The 16,186-nt window shown below is 42.8% G+C and overlaps 1 protein-coding gene across 2 annotated transcripts in view; it reads right to left on the reverse strand.

Moving 5' to 3' along the window:
- The window catches only part of MACO1 (macoilin 1), an 82,636-nt gene that overhangs the window by 32,899 nt on the left and 33,551 nt on the right, over positions 1 to 16,186 (reverse strand). For both annotated transcript variants that reach the window (XM_030217405.1, XM_030217404.1), the window contains exons 4-6: positions 15,080 to 15,203; positions 7,608 to 7,786; positions 6,509 to 7,007 (exon numbers count right to left, since the gene is read on the reverse strand). In XM_030217405.1, the coding sequence (XP_030073265.1) occupies positions 6,509 to 7,007; positions 7,608 to 7,786; positions 15,080 to 15,203 (802 nt within the window). The remainder of the gene's footprint in view (positions 1 to 6,508; positions 7,008 to 7,607; positions 7,787 to 15,079; positions 15,204 to 16,186) is intronic.

Consider the following 16,186-nt stretch of genomic DNA (forward strand, 5'->3'; position numbering starts at 1 on the left):
ACACTTGCCTCAGAAGAGAAACTGAAATAAATCACAACAGCACAGCACAAAAGTGTAGAATGTTGCACACTAAAAGGCAATGGAAAGCAGCAAATCATCATTTTTACTGAAGGCCATGAGCAAATGTAGGAGTCAGTTCTGTGGGTGCAGTGAGTACTGAACACCCCCCCAATACTGAGCAAGCCCCTTTACTGAACCCAGGGAGGGGCAATTTGGGCTACATTTAACAGCCCCAATTATTTTGAAAAATTGGTTCCTATGCATTTAAGTCCCAACAAATCAGACTGAGCACCTACTGACACAAGAGTGAGCTGTATCCTGTCCCCTTCCATCCGTATAAATTAGTCTTGGGGTAGTGCCTCCACGAGTTTGTTTTGTGCTTGCTGTGGGAGAATTATGGTACCTCACAATGGAGAGAACTGGTCACTCTACTCTAATAACTTGCCTACTATAGTGAATCTGAAAGCCTCATTTTTATTTAGTGTTTAAGAAGAACCCTTAAGCTTGACACCATGCTTAAACTACAGTAAAAGGACAGTGGGAAATGAACTGAGTAAGAGTGAATGTTTTCCTACTCCTGTGCTGCTCCACTGAACAATCCAGTCTCCTATTTAATTAATTACAACTGTGTGGCATGCGGATGCACTCGTCCACATACACACACAAGCTGTATCCTGTGTGCAATGCAATAGTTTAAAGGTAACATACCGTAACAACCACTTATCACTTACAAAAAAAAAAAAAAAAAGATTTAAAGTTGTTCTGATTAAATTCTCCTGAGAGTGGCCATGTCTGGAAGAGAAAATGTGATGCTTTATTTTGCAACCTGCTGCTGAATATATAGTAGTAACGTATAGTAAATGACTGCAGAAAAAGACCTGCACGGTCCATCCAGTCTGCCCAACAAGATAACTCATATGTGCTAATTTTTGTGTATACCCTACTTTGATCTGTACCTGTGTTCTTCAGGGCACAGACCGCATAAGTCTGCCCAGCACTATCCCCGCCTCCCAACCACCAGCCCCGCCTCCCACCACCGGTTCTGGCACAGACCGTATAAGTCTGCCCAGCACTATCCCCGCCTCCCAACCACCAGCCCCGCCTCCCACCACCGGCTCTGGCACAGACCGTATAAGTCTGCCCAGCACTATCCCCGCCTCCCAACCACCAGCTCTGGGACAGACCGTATAAATCTGCCCAGCACTATCCCCGCCTCCCAACCACCAGCCCCGCCTCCCAACCACCGGCTCTGGAACAGACCGTATAAGTCTGCCCAGCACTATCCCCGCCTCCCAACCACCAGCCCCGCCTCCCAACCACCAGCTCTGGCACAGACCGTATAAGTCTGCCCAGCACTATCCCTGCCTCCCACCACCGGCTCTGGCACAGACCGTATAAGTCTGCCCAGCACTATCCCCGCCTCCCAACCACCAGCCCCGCCTCCCAACCACCGGCTCTGGCACAGACTGTATAAGTCTGCCCAGCACTATCCCCGCCTCCCAACCACCGGCTCTGGCACAGACCGTATAAAGTCTGCCCAGCACTATCCCCGCCTCCCAACCTGCTGCTGAAGGAAAATTGCTTTGATTATTCAGCAGAGACTAGGTATGTGCATTTTGTACTGTATTGTTTCATAACAAGATGCACTATTCTGTTTAAAGTGTGTTGGATACTACATGCCATTACAAAACATTGCAAATTTCAATAAAAAGAAAAACAAAACACAGGAAAAATAAGGAAACTAAAGCAAAAATGTCCTATTATACCCCCTCCTAGTGGAGACAGCACATAACAGCATGCATAATAAAGGTAGCAAATTACTTCTAAGGTTGGGATTCTATTACATTTTTCAGTATTTCTTAGAGTAACTCGCAGTATATAAGATCTCACTTAGTGATGGCTGATGAAAGTTCAGTCATGTTTTTCTGATAATTGTCTTTCCTTGAGTCCTTGTCGTATCAATCCAGACAAATGGGGCTTAACTCCCCCTGCCAGCAAATAGAGACAGAACCCAAAAGTACTTATTTCCTGTGTATAGCCTGGTGCAGCCCAGGAGTCAACACAGTATTCTCTGTCCACACTAAGGGTCACCAAGTGCTACCTGTAATATCCTGTTTTATATCAATTTATTTTTATGTTTACTTAGGAAACTTTGCACCACAGAATGTCCAAGCATAATTCACTGCTACTAAAATAGGCAGTCTTAAGTTCCACTGGGGCATATCAATCCAGCTATTATATTCCTCTACCTTTCTGGAACCCTGAGGAATGTCCCCGATTACTTGGGACTGAGTAGTCCTGGGCTTGCAAGCATTCAAACCCAGTAAGGCATCTTGCAATATGACACTGCCCCATAGAGTTGACTCTAAACATCATGGCCTTCTGGGGTGGGAACCTGAACTGGTCTGGCTGGACTCAAGGAACAATTATGAGGTTAGCGTAACTGAACTTTGCTTTTCATCCCTGCCGAATGTCATACTGACCCAGGGTGCTGCCAGTACAAGTTGCTAGTGAGACCACACTTGAAGCACTGTGTTCATATCCCCCCCAAAATACTCCCCACAGAACTGCCACACTCCATAAATTACCTTATCCCCAAAATACCCCTGCATCTGCCCCACCACCCCACACTCTGAAACTAAACCCCAGAACTGCCACCCCACACTCTGAAACTAAACCCCAGAACTGCCACCCCACCTCAACATGTGCCCCATCTCTATACACTGCCCCCTGCAACTACCCCACACCTCAAAAAATACCTCTGCAAATGCAGATAGCACCCTAAACTGCCCTGCCCTGTAAAACTACCCCATAACTATCCCACTACCCTGTGTACTCACCTTGAGCTATTACTGAATAAAGGTCAAGCTAAATCAAAATAAATAAATAAATAGATAACTTTGGCCCACTTTATGCAGCTTCCTGGCTGTTTGGTGGTTCTGTCAGCAGATATACTCTGTTCATATTGAATACGAGAGAAGTTGTGAAAATATTTTTTTTTTCTTTTAAGAAACTTTTTTTCATCAGATACTGCAGCTTTTAGTGGCTCTTATGCTGGAGATTGTTTTTTTGGGACATTATTCTTTATATGGCATGCAGTTGGAGTGATGCCATTTATCAGTTAAAATGTAACATCATTTGGCCATAGAACACCCATTTAAGTGGGCAACTTGAGGATGTGTTTGCTAGCTTAAATGATGACCGAAATTTGGCTCACTTATTTAAATCTTGATGCCTCATAGCACGAGGGCATAAGTGCCACGGTTTTACTACTGAGACTGACCACTCACACATTATTTATATTCTTATCTACTTTCACTCCTTCCAAGTTTATATTAGTTTTCAGAAAACTCCTGTTCTACCTCAGGCTAGTTAACCATCTCCCTGCTTAAGCTCCACCCCTCTGACTCAGCAGGTGTAACTTTACCTACATTAAAGGAGGCTCAGTCTCCGTAAGGGAGTGGCCCGTATGTGAACCCAGCCATGTACCACACAGTGGCTTTCCCTTTTGGGGGGTGGGGGGGAATGGGAGTAATTTTCTAAAAAGGCACATGCACAGTACGTTCACTTATGAAATAAGCATTATAAAAAAACAAAACACAAACAAAAAAAAAACGTACGCACAAGATAGGCACCCTATTATAAAATGACCCTCTAATATTTCAAAGTCTATAGAGTCTAGATTTGTGCTACAAACAGCTAGCTTCCATTACAAATTATTATGCAAACCCTCTATTTAGATCTCTGAAAACAAAAAGAACAATGGCTTCCTCTCACTTCCATTTGCACCTATGATTTTATGATCGCAGTGTTTAGAGGGCAAATCCTCTCTCATACTGGAGACATTGTTCAGAAAGGACTTTCCTCATTCCGTATCTATGAGAGAATTGTTATTGAATAAGGGCCCATTACGTGGCCTCATGTGTAAAATAGTAGTTGGGGAATGTGGAAAGAGGAGACAGAATTTAGTAAAACTATTTTGGTACATCTGCATAGATGATCATGCAGTAATTCTAACAAAATTTTACTTTTTTTAAAGTGTATATACCACCTTAAAACCTAGGAGGTTTCCAAAATTACACGCATAATAAAAATAAGACACAAAAATCCAGTTATTACCCACTAGATTAAATCAGATAAATATAGTAATCACTACTCAATAGAATGTTGCCACAAAAAGCTATTAATTTCTTTTCCTTGAGTCGTACTAGACCAATCCAGACCCATGAATTGTATCCCCATATCTGTAGAAGGAGGCAAAAAAAATGTAAATAGTCTGGTGATATTACTACCGTATTTCCCCGAAAATAAGACACTGTCTTATATTAATTTTTGCCCCCCAAAATGCGCTAGGTCTTATTTTCAGGGGCTGTCTTATTTTTCGGGGAAACATTGGGGTTGGATCGGGGTTGGCCCGCCCGCTCTCCGTCACTCCTGGAACTAACCTGACTAACGTCCGCGAGGGCGGGGCACGGGCCCTCACAGCATCTCTCACCTCCGTGTGAAGGCGCTGCAGCAAGTAACAGTTGATCGCTTCCCTTTGGACTTCCCTCCTTTCCTCTCTGGCCCGCCCTCGTCAGACGAGGGCGGGCCAGAGAGGGAAGGAGGAAAGTCCGAAGGGAAGCAATCAGCTGTTACTTGCTGAAGTGCCTTCACATGTGACGGAGGTGAGAGGCGCTGTGAGGGCCCGGCCCGGTGGCAGACGGAGGGGGGCAGCGGGGCAACGAGGGTGCGGAGGATGGCGGGGAGGCTGGGGCTGCAGGAAGCCGTCATTTCAATGCAGGGGGGAGGGGGAGCAGCGGAGACCTGGGAGGGGGGGAGCAGAAAGGAGAGCACAAGAGCCAAAGAGCCACACAGTCTGGCAGCAAGATGTCCACCATTCTCATCAAAATCAGCTCCCCATTCTCCTCAGCACAAGCCCAGAAGTTGGATTGTCATGGTTATCTCCTCAGGTGATGCCTGCAGCAACCTGGAGCTGCACAACACCGAAACAGGGCAGCCCCTGTCACAGCAGGGGCAGTAGAAGCTGACTCTCACGACTCTCACATTGTCACTCCATTGGCATAGTGGGTTAGGAGAACAAGCTTGTGTCCAGGCTTGCCCAAACTGCTGTGCTGTGTTCTTCTATGACTTTATTAACGGCCACAGACAAATTTCCCTTCTTTTTTTTTTTTTTTTTTAATGGCAAAGAGCTTGGGTTGGGGGGGGGGGGAGCCCAGTAGGAAGAGAAAGGACAGAGACTCATCTCACTTGAGGGAAGCCCACAGGCAAGACTTAGGGCCACAAAGGGGAAAGCCACCTTGAGCTCGACTTGGGTGATGGTTTGTGGACCAATGCTCAGGAGCACAGGCCATAGACTCAACCTTGGCACCACAGCCCACAAACTGTGGCCGAGAGAATCAGGCCCATCATACTATCTGCCACCCCAGTCCAACCTGCACCATCTGCTGGAGGCAGAGAAATACCGAGGTATTCCAGGCTTACTATTCCTTACTGCAGTGATGTCACTAGAATATTCAAATCTATTTGCCTCTCATCTGCAGGTATGAGGACACAACCCTATTGGTCTGAACTGACCTAGCAAGATGATAAAGAAAGAACATTTAAATATTTTAGGAAGATCATCTTTTCAGACCTATGTACGAGTTCTCCTCATGGATACAAAATGAGATAACCCTTTAGTACATTGGCTCCATTGTGCTATATAGATCTCGTCCCTATATTTTAAGTGATGTGAAATTTAAAAAAGTACAAGCAATTGGAAATATTTATCTTGGAAATGAGAACAGATTGCTACAGATAGTGGGGAAATGACTGAACCCCAAAATTTCAAATCCTTACACAGACTAGACACTATAAAAAGGGAATTCAATAACTTAGGTGCCCACCCCCATTACACGTTAGATATGTAAAATACCAGCACTAAACACGTCATTGTAAGTGCTAGAAGGGCACCTAAGTGCTATTCTGCACATATCCACTTAACTGACAATTTAGAGAGTGTGTATTTGCAAGGGGGGCATACACAGGGATGGAACAAGCAAGGGACATAGGCGGGGGCTCCCAGTTACACATGTAACTTACTGAACAACTGAAGTTACACACATCCCTGACACATTTAAGCTCTCCAATACTGAGTTACACTAGAACTCCTCTGTAACTAGGTTTCATTATAAAACAGGCATCTGCTATATGAACTTAGGGCATCTAAATGGAGGCTCCCACTTATAAAACTGCTTCCTATGTCACTGAGCTTCTTAAGTTAGTCATACCTACTAACACATTGTATATGTGGCACACGAACAAGCTCTCTGAATACATGCTGCTTCTGTTCTTTCTGAAAAATGTTTTGTTGCCAACACATGACCTAAATTTACTATAGGAGAATTTTAAGTTGTACAAATCTACAGTACTTTTCTAGCAGATTTTATCTGTACAATCTTGTGGGAGGGACTGAACTGTGAGGATCAATGGTCAGTAAGCAAGGTATAGCTCATATCAAACTTACCTTACCAGTGCATCTGGTTTGCTCAGTTGGTTATTTGGAATACAGTTTTCCATTAAGTCCTTATGAATGCTTGGGCTCTTGCTAGTGCATTTCTGCTTTTTCTCATTCTTATTGGACGAGGAAGGGATGCTCCCATTTGACGTACTGTGATTACGCGGTGACGAGTTGGCAACCCCACTGGCGTTTTTGTAATTTTTTGACGAGGCAGTGCATGAGTCCTCTTTCAAGAGGTTTTCTGTACTTCCTACAAGATCATTATTTAATCGTTTGTTATTGATATGGTTTTCCATATACTCAATTTCTTGTATTTTAGAGTCTACAGGTTGCAAAATATTATTATTTATTCCAAGGTTGTGTTTTTTGGTTTCCTTGTCCCTTTCTTTTCCTTTTTCTCTGTATTCAAGCTCTGGTAATGTTGTACATATTTTTTTACTTGTTGAAATGCCTCCATTGTGCTGTAAAAGCATTGAGGAATCCACATCTGATAACCCTTTGGCTGCTGTAACAGAAACAATGTACGAAGAGTGTCAAGATAAATAAAATGTGCTTTAAATAGAAAGTTAGTACAGTTAGCAGAAACATATACAAGATCTGCAGAAAGGCAAGAATGCATGAGATCAGTATTGAAAGACTGAAATCTCATTTCGTCATAAGTTAATTCACATTACTGCAAATACAGTAACCAAAGAGACCTCTAGTTAAAATAAGCTAGGCAGGGGTCAAGAATGTTGTCATATCGTAATAAAGTTAAGTCCACCATAACTTCCCTTCACAAAGAAAAAGGGAGGTTTGGGGGCTGCAAGAAGTTCCTACAGATTTTTTTATGCTTCACAAGACAGTAAGCAAGTTGTACGACTGCACAGATCAATTCACTCAACAGATGCAGGCTGAACATGGTTCGCATGCTATCATAGGAGCCGGCTCTGTGGGTGCTTGAGCACTCCCAATATTGTGAAAGTTCCTTGTATATGTGCAGGGATGAATTATTTCCACTGAGCTTAGCTCCCCCAATAATTTTGAAAAGTTGGCTCCCATGCATGTTATCATATCTCACATCTATAACAAATTAATGCAGAATTACAGGGCAAAAAGCACCCACCTTCTTCTGCTTCCCTTTCTTGCCTCTGTAGCATCTGTTGTTCTGGAGGCAGGGCCTGCTGGAGAAGCTGCATATAAAATTCATTTTCCTTCTGTACCTCCTTCTGTTTTCGTAGCCGCATTTTGTAGCTGACATAACTTTTGAAGCCAAAACCCAAGGTCACGACTGGATACCCAATACTAGAAAGATATACATCATCCATTTAAAATTACATTAGTAAATATTCTTAACTAAGTTTTCATTATTAGATGGATGTGTTTTAAGCCACCCTTTCCTATTAAAATATGGCATATGTTTGTGCCGCCACACTTTAAAACATATTTTCATAGCAAATTTAATATATATGTGCCTGAATAACATCTTATATAGAAAATGTGTTTTATATATATATATATATATATATATATATATATATATATATATATATATATATATATATATAAATTCCAATTCTAGGCTAAAATACTCAAAATAGTTGTAGTTTCATAAACATGTTATCTTAAACAACCATTCTAATTAACAATCTTTATTCAATATACTATCAAAACATTTTGTGATTTTTTGGATAGTATATTGAATAAAGATTGTTAATTAATTAGAATGGTTGTTTAAGATTTTATATATATATATATATATATATATATATATATATATATATATAAAATCAGCTCAAAATGCCTCTTTAAAAATGTAGGGCCCCTATTACCAAGATGCGGTAAAAGGGGGCCTGTGGTTGTGTCAGTACGTGTTTTTGATGCGTGCCTCGGCCCCCTTTTATCACAGCAGCTAAAAGGCTGGGGTTTTTTGTTTTTAAGGAAATGGTCCTACGCTAATCACAGGGATTAGTGTGTGGCGGAGCCCCTTACTGCCACCTGTTTAGGTGATGGTAAGGGCTGTTGCGCTAACCCAGCGGTAACTGGGCGAGTGGCGCTGCCCAATTATTGCCCGGTAAGCCCCGGAGCTACAAAAAATTTTTTTGTAGTACTGGCAATGGCATGTTCTGGGGGTGGGAATTACCACTGGACTCTTGCAGTAGCCCAGTGGTAGTTCTGAATTGCTTTGCACTAAGTCCTTTTTAAAAGGGCCCCTTAGTGCATGATGCTTCTAAATCAACTGAAGGTAAAACAATTTCTTAAACTAATTTTGTATAAATTCTCTCTAATAGATGGGTGTGCAAACTTATCTTTTAAAAAATACGACATATACTGTTGGACTGTCTGCTTTGTTTTGCTTTTTAGATTAAATACTTTGTATTTTACTCCCGAGGAAGGTGGTAGTTAAAACATGACGTTAGGTTTTATTCTTGGTTGATATGTTAAGATTTTTTACACTGCATTTACTTATATTTTGGGGGTAGTTATTATGGTGTGGTAAAAGTTGGACTTTTACTGTACCCTAATTTACCAAAGGCATGACCAATTTGTGGTTTTAAAGGGGCAGGGCAATCTACGGTGAATCACCCCTCCCTCCTGACACCCCCACCTTCACCCCAAACAAAGCCAATCCTCATCATAACCGACTGAAAAGCCCCCCCCCCCCAACTCTCCCATAAGCCCCCTCCTCCCCCCCTTGGCCACCTTTACAAATCCTTGGACTTTCGGAAATACAGGGTAGGAGTGATCTCCAGTCAGTTACAGCAAAAGAACGTACTCTATGTTTCAAAATGCCTGATAAAATTAATTCCATGTTAACAAGGTTTTAAAAAAACAGAAGGATACCGGAATAAATGACAGGATTTTTAAAGGTATGGAGTAGGAGGAGGGAAGAATGCAGGATACCTGTAGAGCAGGGGGTGAGCAACCAAGTTCCTCAAGGGCCACAACCCAGTTGGGTGTTCAAGATTTCCACGATGAATATGCACGAGATATATTTCCACATAATAGAAGCAGTGCATGCAAATCAATCTCATGCATATTCATTGTACAGATCTTGAAAACTTGACTGGGCTGTGGCCCTCAAAAAACACAGTTGCTCACTCTTGCTGAAGAGGGTGGTACCTTCCCCCTCAACACCTCCCCCCCCCCCCCCCCCCCAAAAAAAAAAAATGCTGAAGCTAAAATCAAAAGGACCCGGATACAAAATCATAAAAATGTAACCTGTTGAGTTTTCATGCTTTTATCCAAATTCAAACCTTAAATCAAAATGTAAGTTAACAGTTTGGGTGTATTATTTATTTATTGCATTTCTATCCCACATTTTCCCACCTCTTTGCAGGCTCAATGTGGCATACAATGTGTCGTTATTGGTGGAGAATGGATTGGGAGAAAAACAGTTAGTGTTGTATACAGAGTAGCTTAATCAAAATAGAACAAATAGATATAAGTATTAAACAGTGCTTATAATAGGTAGTTGGGAATGTCATAAAGAATATCGTAAGCGAGAGTTAGATAAGCAGATATAAGCAATAACAGTGCAGATAGTAGATAAGGTGGTGAGATAATACATTTATAGTTGCTGATCTAGTTGATATGCCTTACATATGATGCTTTCCTGAGATACAGAGTGGCCCAATGTAAGACTCATATTGTAATGTTGTTGCAGTCAGTTCTGCACCAGGGTCTAGTCAAACATTCTTTTCCCAAGGAAGATTTATCCAACAAAACCTAAAACTGAATACTGAATGTATTTTCCTAAGCAAATGAGTCTCTAGAACAAGACACCTTTTACTGGACCAAAATAAGCATAATCCACAGGTCCTATATCAAGACCACATAAGCTCTCAACCTTTTGATGGGACCTAAATCATCTCCAAAGCTCACACACATTTTTTGAAATTAATACATTGGTTCAGTAGAGCGAAGTTATTTAACTGTAGCAGATATTCTCAGAGGACAGTACACCAATTCTTCTCACATGTGGGTGACATCATCCATGCAGCCTGGTACGGAAATGCTGCCCAGCGTCCATTCCCTTTAAGATTTTAAGGTTGTGCTCCTACTCACATGTACAAGTGTCTTCCTGCCCGACTCGCAAGTGCAAGACCAGTAGTACTATAATATAGCAAAGAATTAAATTCAACTCCTAGGGGAGGCGGGACAGTATGTGAGAAGAAGTGGGAGCCATATCTCCCTGGGAATGGGAAGATACACATACAGAAGGACCTGCCCCCCAACGAAGAAGAAAGGAATCCAATGCCTCTCTTGTGTGACCTGAGCTTGAGCAGTACTGAGGGATTTTACGATTGTCAAAGAAATCCACTGAAGGAGTGCCCCACTCTTGGAAAATCTCACTGGCAATGTCGATGCTTAGAGACCACTCATGAGGTTGCCTTACTCTCCTCAGTCTGTCGGCCAGGCTGTTGAGTTTTCCTGCTAGGATGTGGCTCTGAGAACTATCCTGTGCTGGAAGCCCAGTTCCATATAACAATGACCTCCTGACACAGAGGGTAAGATCCCGTACCCTCTGCCTGTTGACGTAATACATCGCAACCTGATTGTCAGTTTGAAGGTGTACAATTTGGTTCAGCAACTGATCTCTGAAAGCCTTTACAACTTTCCAAATTGCCTAGAGCTCCAGGAGGTTGATCTGTAAATCCATCTCCTGGGCTGACCATTGACCCTGAGTGTGAACCCCATCTCAATGAGCCTCCCCACTCCCCCCCCCCCCCCAGTTGGATGCATCTATCATCAGCACCCTTTGGGGTGGAGGAATTTATAATGGTAGTCCCAAGGTCAAATTGGACTGAATTGTCCACCAGAGGAGGGAAAGAGCCAGCTCTGGGGTTGCTCGGATGACATCCCTAGGTTCCCTGTGGTATGGTATTGCTCCTGTTCCAACTACTCACTGGACCATCAGGGCTTGTAAGGTAGGTTGGGGGGGGGGGGGGGGTGGGAGAAAGGGGGTAGAACCTGACTACCAAACATTGGTTAATCCAGAATGTCAGATAACTGCTCTTATTGGCACATGCACTTGTATGAATATAGGGCTCCTAGAATAATTCCCTGTATCGCACAAACGTTCATGCACAATGCTAAACCTTCTCCAAGGCAAGTGTAACTTAGGAAAGCCAGCACATGCTCTTGTTGGCGGGTGAGTATACACACGCACACATACAAGTGAATGTGCCAATAAGAGCAGTTTTCCTATTAGAAACAATGAATATGCCTGCAAAGAATACACACACAACACAGTGCCATTTTATAACAAGCATTTCCCATACGTAAAACAACTTTACACACAGGAAACGCTTTATAAAATTACCAACAGGGAATTTGGGACGAGGGGGGGTGTAATAAAAAGGATTTTAGAGTTTGCTTTTCAACTCTATCTGCCTTGACCAACAAGTGCACTCGGGGGTCTGTATTTGTGATTAGAAGTAATTCTGTTTAAAAATGATTAACTTTGATTGTGCAAAAACAAGTTGGAATGTAGAAGATAAGACACAGCTCTAATTAGTTATGTGAAGGGAAAGATGGAACTTGTTTTCAAGTTGAGATTGGCCACCTGGACTTGGAAACATGTGGCCACATTCCCACAGTATGGCTTGTTTACCTATTCTCAAGTATTCTGTAATTTTCCTTGGCTCTGAAAATAAGCTTTAGTTTAATAAAAAGGGGGGCTTGTTGCAGCAGAGCTTTGAGGCTCATCTGTGGGTGGACGCATAATGCAGAAAAGACTTGTTCCTGGTCATAAGGAGACTTCGGGCTTTCGCTGCAACAGGCCTCCCCCGGCTGATGAGATAAGGGCCTGAACTTCCTGATCATTGATGTTGTATGTATAATATGTATATATCTGTCTTATAGCTTTCTTTTAGTTAGATGATTTAATCATTATATATATCTTTATCATTGTAGATTTTAGAACCTCTAATAAAGGTCTCATTTACCTAATACGAATCCAAAAGAATCCACAGTAATTATTGAGTAGTCTGTATCAGTGAGACAGGCTGTAAATCCATAGCAGTATAGGGGGCGGGCGGGCAGGCGGCAGCATCTCCTCTCCCCTTCCCCACTCCTGAGAACAGGTAGGGTGGAAGAAGGCAGGAGGGGGAGATGCTGGAGACAGGAGATGCTGAATGGGAGAATAGGGAGGAGAAAGGAGAAATGCTTGACTACAGGGTAAGGAAAGGAAGGAAAAACAAGTATGGAGGGTAGGGTTTTCAGCCACATGGGTGGGGGGTGGAAGGGAAGAACACATCTATAAAAGGTTCACCTAGGGCATCAGTTGCCTTTGGACTGTCCCAATCTGCCTGGGTGAAAGGCTTTTGGTAATGAGCTATCTGAAAATTTCCTATGCTCCCTGTGGATAAAAATACACGCTGATGACGCTTTGTAGCTGTGAGGATCTGTTTTGCTTTGACCACAGCTACACTTTGCTACCACTCTACCCCCGCCCTCACCAGTAGCTGCCGCTCTAGGTGTCCACCTAGTCTGCCTAATGATTAATGCAGCCTTAAGGACAGAGGAGATATAAGAGGCGTCTAAAAACCTCGAAGGTCTATGGCCCAGATGCGCAAAAGTAAAGGCAGGCCTAGAGACCATCTAAATATAAGAGTACAAAAAGAAAAACACAAAAAAAACATTTTAAATGCTTATACAGTGGTGGAAATAAGTATTTGATCCCTTGCTGATTTTGTAAGTTTGCCCACTGACAAAGACATGAGCAGCCCATAATTGAAGGGTAGGTTATTGGTAACAGTGAGAGATAGCACATCACAAATTAAATCCGTAAAATCACATTGTGGAAAGTATATGAATTTATTTGCATTCTGCAGAGGGAAATAAGTATTTGATCCCCCACCAACCAGTAAGAGATCTGGCCCCTACAGACCAGGTAGATGCTCCAAATCAACTCGTTACCTGCATGACAGACAGCTGTCGGCAATGGTCACCTGTATGAAAGACACCTGTCCACAGACTCAGTGAATCAGTCAGACTCTAACCTCTACAAAATGGCCAAGAGCAAGGAGCTGTCTAAGGATGTCAGGGACAAGATCATACACCTGCACAAGGCTGGAATGGGCTACAAAACCATCAGTAAGACGCTGGGCGAGAAGGAGACAACTGTTGGTGCCATAGTAAGAAAATGGAAGAAGTACAAAATGACTGTCAATCGACAAAGATCTGGGGCTCCACGCAAAATCTCACCTCGTGGGGTATCCTTGATCATGAGGAAGGGTAGAAATCAGCCTACAACTACAAGGGGGGAACTTGTCAATGATCTCAAGGCAGCTGGGACCACTGTCACCACGAAAACCATTGGTAACACATTACGACATAACGGATTGCAATCCTGCAGTGCCCGCAAGGTCCCCCTGCTCCGGAAGGCACATGTGACGGCCCGTCTGAAGTTTGCCAGTGAACACCTGGATGATGCCGAGAGTGATTGGGAGAAGGTGCTGTGGTCAGATGAGACAAAAATTGAGCTCTTTGGCATGAACTCAACTCGCCGTGTTTGGAGGAAGAGAAATGCTGCCTATGACCCAAAGAACACCGTCCCCACTGTCAAGCATGGAGGTGGAAATGTTATGTTTTGGGGGTGTTTCTCTGCTAAGGGCACAGGACTACTTCACCGCATCAATGGGAGAATGGATGGGGCCATGTACCGTACAATTCTGAGTGACAACCTCCTTCCCTCCACCAGGGCCTTAAAAATGGGTCGTGGCTGGGTCTTCCAGCACGACAATGACCCAAAACATACAGCCAAGGCAACAAAGGAGTGGCTCAGGAAGAAGCACATTAGGGTCATGGAGTGGCCTAGCCAGTCACCAGACCTTAATCCCATTGAAAACTTATGGAGGGAGCTGAAGCTGCGAGTTGCCAAGCGACAGCCCAGAACTCTTAATGATTTAGAGATGATCTGCAAAGAGGAGTGGACCAAAATTCCTCCTGACATGTGTGCAAACCTCATCATCAACTACAGAAGACGTCTGACCGCTGTGCTTGCCAACAAGGGTTTTGCCACCAAGTATTAGGTCTTGTTTGCCAGAGGGATTAAATACTTATTTCCCTCTGCAGAATGCAAATAAATTTATATACTTTCCACAATGTGATTTTCCGGATTTAATTTGTGATGTGCTATCTCTCACTGTTACCAATAACCTACCCTTCAATTATGGGCTGCTCATGTCTTTGTCAGTGGGCAAACTTACAAAATCAGCAAGGGATCAAATACTTATTTCCACCACTGTATTTAGGCTGCAGAAAAGAGATACCAATGTGTGCTTCATGTCTGGGTTTTACTAGGTGCATGTGCACAGGAGTCAAGCTTACCACATAACTCTTCTGCGCATGCGCCAGCACAATCCTTCTGCCGAACTCCCTAATGCTCAACACTATGAGTGTCCCTATATTTGCATCTCATTAGTGTTGACCATTAGGGCGTTGTTTTTCTGTGCTGTTCCAGCGGTATTTTTACGGTGCTATTCAGAACAGCGCTGGAGTTGCATTGGGGTCTAAAAGCAAAGGATGCAGGAATCAAGTGCATCAGGAAGTACCGAACAGTGTAAATAAAAGGACACATCTAGAACTTACCAATGTGCAGCAAATGGACGACAAAGATCTACATGAAAGTTTTTGAGATCTTTAAATCTAATTGCTGCTTCGATATAAACAAACAGTATCCACAGCGATACCGTGGGTAAACATACTCCCCGTTCTAAAGAATAAAAACAAAACAAATTTATGTGAACAGCTACTTCACTGATCATCATCAGACAGTTTAAACTTCATAAGCTACAAAACATCCATTCAGCAAGAAAGAATGACAATTATGAATAAAAACCTTATCTATATGAAATCTATGAAACTACTTCTCACAATATCAAATGAATTTCTCATATATAACAAATTCCTAAAATCATCTCTGATTTTCCAACTCTGTGCTTAGGTGAAAGAAATGAAATATAATAAAATTGTTTTTAAACAGCTTCACAAAAGGGCAGCCAAAATTATATGAACTACAATATCAAGTAAAAACATTTAACAGACCCAACCCACACCTCTGTAGAATACACACATTTAAAAGATCTATTGTTAAGGGTTAGCTACCATCTGACTCGCTTTACTAATATTGCAGTAATTGACCAAATGTTTTACTCATATTTCATGAATCAAGAGATCATCTCAACACAGAGGGGCCCTTTTACAAAGTGGCGCTTGCAATTCCGGGACTACTGCTGACTCAACATGGCTGCTGGCGGTAGTTCCGGGTTGAGCGCGCCATTTCCGGGGGAACTACCTATTAGAGAGGCCGGGTGAGAAGCAGCACTGTTTTCACTGCAGCGGTGAGGGGCAGGGAGAAGGAGCCGCTGGACTGCCATGCCGGGAGAGGTAAGAAGAGGTGTGGGCTGGTGGGAGAGACGACGATGGCGTTAACGCATTAACATTTTTAATTGTACAGCCCTAATTAATAATCTTAAAAACAAAAAACCTCACACTGTTCACTCTGGTCCTGCTCCAAAGGATTCACCATCTTCCCCCAATACACCCCCCCCCCAATATCCACATATATTTTTTAAAGTAAGAAACACAACGCTATTCACTCGTAACACAGTATATCATATCATTACAAATTATTGCCAGCTTTTATAGCTATTACCAACCTGTTGAACTACTAAAGATACTCAAGTCTTGTCTATT

The sequence above is a fragment of the Microcaecilia unicolor genome, chromosome 11 (assembly GCF_901765095.1).
Source record: "Microcaecilia unicolor chromosome 11, aMicUni1.1, whole genome shotgun sequence".
Lineage (NCBI taxonomy): Eukaryota > Metazoa > Chordata > Amphibia > Gymnophiona > Siphonopidae > Microcaecilia > Microcaecilia unicolor.